This window comes from Brachypodium distachyon, chromosome 1 (genome assembly GCF_000005505.3).
Source record: "Brachypodium distachyon strain Bd21 chromosome 1, Brachypodium_distachyon_v3.0, whole genome shotgun sequence".
Classification (NCBI taxonomy): Eukaryota; Viridiplantae; Streptophyta; class Magnoliopsida; order Poales; family Poaceae; genus Brachypodium; species Brachypodium distachyon.
The window spans coordinates 54,470,137-54,473,944 of NC_016131.3; the positions used below are offsets into that span (position 1 = coordinate 54,470,137).

General features: G+C 48.0%; 1 protein-coding gene across 1 annotated transcript; it reads right to left on the minus strand.

The window, feature by feature from the left end:
- Positions 1 to 2,331: 2,331 nt before the first annotated feature.
- On the minus strand, positions 2,332 to 3,428 carry LOC100841155 (non-specific lipid transfer protein GPI-anchored 2). The gene is made up of 3 exons (XM_003557457.4): positions 2,982 to 3,428; positions 2,808 to 2,879; positions 2,332 to 2,704 (listed from the first exon to the last, which is right to left on the minus strand). The coding sequence occupies exons 1-3, from the start codon at positions 3,301 to 3,303 to the stop codon at positions 2,595 to 2,597; spliced, it is 504 nt and encodes a 167-aa protein (XP_003557505.1). The 5' UTR covers positions 3,304 to 3,428; the 3' UTR covers positions 2,332 to 2,594.
- Positions 3,429 to 3,808: the final 380 nt, after the last annotated feature.

Consider the following 3,808-nt stretch of genomic DNA (forward strand, 5'->3'; position numbering starts at 1 on the left):
GAGAGAGGCTTCGTAGAGTTTCAGACAGCATGCACATGCACATGCATGCATGCGTCGACGCGCGCGCTGACTACGGAGCGGTGCTACGTCCTACGTGATGTGTGCCATCGGGACAAGACCGGCCGGAAGTGACGACCATCGTCAGTTCCTACTCAATTCCAGTAGCTACCACTAGGCAAGCATTGAAGATCGGTGGTCTGAACTTCTGAGGCAAAGCTGACGACGACCGACGTGATGCCAAGTTTCAGACACCCGTACGTACGTATACGCTGATACGCATGCAGCACGTATGTACGTACGTACACGGCACCCGCCCATGCATACCTTTGATATACTCATGCATAGCGTGCGTACATCTGTACGTGGGAGACCGTACGTACGTACATCCAAGCCTGTCGTCGTTGCGTGCGGATCGCGCCAGCGCCACAGCGCGCAGCTGAAACTATGCCAGTACGTGTAGCTACTACTCCGTGCATGCATGATATGTATGGGCTACTGGAAAACAGGCCGGCCAGTGCCCAGCAGTACGGATCAGCTGCTAGCCAGTGCCAACACACACACGCGTAGTACTATACGCTCAGGCCGGCACGCATGCAACTGTTGAACTCGAGTTATTTCTGTCACTGCATGGGCTGGTATAAAGACCTAGCGTGTCCGATCTAAAAAAAGAAGCTCGCGCTGCGTGCATGCGCGCTCCTGCTGTGCTAGTACTGCGTATACACACGTCATCGCAACTTGGTTACACGTACGCGTGTGTATGCATGCATGCAATGTGTACGTACGTACTGCAGCGCACAACTGTTGAACTCGAGTTATATATACTCAACGGCTATATCTTTGTTTCCTGCGTGTGCCGCCGGGTGGCATTCAATGAACTGGCAACTGGTATAGTGTCAGTATGTACATATGTATGCCGTGGCTTAATTTGTGCTTCTAGCACGAATATCTTCAATCAACGCATGCGTCTGCTCCTGCTCTGGTTCTCATACAGTGGCTGACGAGTAACGACTTGTATATGTACGCACAACTGCGAAGCTGATATGCATGCATTTTTGCAAAAACTGAGATGTAAAACGAGAAAGATATTCGCGGATGTAGATTAAAAAAAAAAACAATCCTGCCATGTTGATCATGTAGTTGATGAAAAACTGGCCCAGGCATTTTGCTTCGGGCCCAGGCATGAATGAGCACGTAGATCACTAGTAGTACGTGCGGGCCAAGGCTGGGATAAGCCCAGAAACCTGCAACTACAATTGCAAGGGGCCGCGACCCAACCAACCACCGTTCAACATGGCTGTCTCAAAAGAATGATCACCATGCCGTTAGCTTTCTGCACCAACACATTCGTGTGCTACACTAAACGGAAAGAAAAAAACGGCATGTCGACCCATGCCAAGTTCTGCATTATCAATTTTGCTATACAATGTGCAGCGTTTAAAATGAACGGAATTTTTTACTTTTCATCTGTGATGACTGTTGTCAAAGTAGAGTTTTGGTCTTTGAACCCTGGTACCGACGTTGATAGATGTCTCTGTAAATTTGATATTTTTTTTTTTGACTTAGGACAAAGATAGAAACATCATGTACTAAAAACATATTTAGAAACAGAGAAAGTATAAATTATCGGCTTCTTAAAAAATTAGTTCATGTTTTTGTTGTTCTGATTTTTTAAAATTTAGTTTTTGTTGGTTGTTATTCGAGTTTACTAAATTCCCAAAACCAATTCCTGTACGGGAATTCTAAAGAGCAAATGTTCTTTCACTCGTGTTTGTGCGCGATGCCTCTTGGTGGTCTGATATAGTGTAGGCTTGTTTAATTTTTGTGCTGACTGGACTGCCACCTATGCGAAAATGAGAACACTTTGTTTTTGCGAAGATTGTCAGAGCACTTTTGGTTGACAAAATCTAGATCGTCAACACTTAAGAGTGGACATGCCGTCCATTATAAGAGTTGACATACCAAACACACACTTTAGAAATAGTGAACCAACTAAAATCTGGCTCCTTTTTTGCGTGTATGCATGGATGTTTTTTTCTTTGACAATATATATGCATGGGTAATTGGTAATGTAAAATTGTATTTACTCGTAGTGGACATGCACATCATATCAAACCCAATATGGTGTGCCGACCATATGAAGTGACACGAAGTTTTTTCCGGGAGAGAAGATCGTTTCGACCATATCTCTACATCGATCGATGCACATGAAATTATAACATTTTTTCTCTTCTTTCCTAACATGTGCAATGGGTGCGCGTGCCTTTCATTTGAAACTGAAAGGGCGTCGAAATAGTCGAACATTCATCCGAACAAGCACAACACGGAAATTCATACGAGAATATGAGATGATAACAAATAAATATGGTATAAATTTTATTACAAACACGACAACAAATCAGGTAGAAATAACATCATGAATGCCACGGTACAAAAGAAGAACAAAAGCTCATCAGGCCTCCTCCCTCTCGAACTCACCAACCAACGAGATCAAAACACACCCAATGTAATATCCCCAAATGAACCTCAAGTGCAACCACCGCTGTCAAGAAGAGACCGGACTGTCGGTCAGTCGGCCGGCCTTCACATATATCGGATCACATGACGGACACGGCAGCGACGACGAGGCCAGCGATGATGCCGGCGACCCCTCGCAGCGACGGCGCAACGCCGCTCCCGATGTCCGTCGTCGGCGTCGTCTTCGATCCTGCGTGAACATACCCAAACCGTCAGTACGACCGCAAATTCAGAGTTTCAGACAAGATCATCTCAGCCATGAAATTCCATCTCCATCGTCTTTAATTAATTACCTGCGCCGGCCGAGGTCGGCGTCTGTCCCGCGGGCGTCCCGGCAGACGGCGACGTCGTGGGAGCAGCGCCACCTGAAAAAAAATCCACCAATCAAGACAAATGAGTCTCCAAATCCAGGCATAATAACAAGTAATTTCCATGGAACTCTGCTCTGCTGGCTTAGTGCTTCTTACTGTTGCAGTTGCTGAGGGGCGGGGTCTTGACGGAGCACTCGTCGGGCAATCCCACGGCGCGGGTCTTGTTGATGGAGCCGAGCCCGAGCGCGGCCGGGTCGGCGTTGAGCGCCACGCAGAGGCACTCCGGCTGCGACTTCACCACGGACGCCAGCTGCGAGCAGCACGAGCTCGACGGCTTCGTCGAGTTCCCCGTGATGTAGCCCAGGCACGGCGACATGCCGATCAGCGTCTGCGTGCACCCGCTGGACGACGACTGCGCCGACGCCACGGACACCACCGCCAACGCCATGGCCACCGCCAGCAACGCCCTCGCCGCCATTTCCTCTCTTGCTCCTCTGCTTTCTCCTCAAAACTCTGTCAGGCAGTCTTGATCGAGAGTATGTGTTGCTGCTCTCTATGTGGCTAGGTGATTGTGATTTGTGTGTGTTCGATCTCTTGATCTGTGATGGCTTTATAGGAGAGGGGTTTGGACTTTGGACTTTGGAGGTGGCGTCGTGGCAGGAGACGGTGGTTTAGTTAGGGGTTGGTGACCTGAATTTTCCTACCCTTGAAAAGGGGGGAAAAAAATCCAGGCAGGCTATCAACTCTGTTCAACAACGTAATCTTTCCTCGTGTTGAAGTTTCAATCATTCAGACCAGTTGCCGTACGTTCATCTTTTAATTATGCGTGTCCGAAGAGATAATTAGCGACTAACGGTATGCGTCAGCGTGGGACCGGAACGTGTTTGAAGTAAGAATTGGTGTGATCCGGGCAAAGGCAAATTGGATCTTTTGCTCTTGAATTGCTTCTAGACACTTGTAGTACTGCCTGCGTCGAGATCGAG

What these genes read in the sequence shown, in the direction of transcription:
- LOC100841155 (XM_003557457.4), bottom strand. Translation starts at nt 3,303, where the DNA reads ATGGCGGCGAGGGCGTTGCTGGCGGTGGCCATGGCGTTGGCGGTGGTG. An exon ending in GCCCCTCAGCAACTGCAACA is followed by an intron (nt 2,880 to 2,981) that starts GTAAGAAGCACT and finishes ATTTTTTTTCAG; the next exon opens with GTGGCGCTGCTCCCACGACG. An exon ending in GCCGACCTCGGCCGGCGCAG is followed by an intron (nt 2,705 to 2,807) that starts GTAATTAATTAA and finishes ATGTTCACGCAG; the next exon opens with GATCGAAGACGACGCCGACG.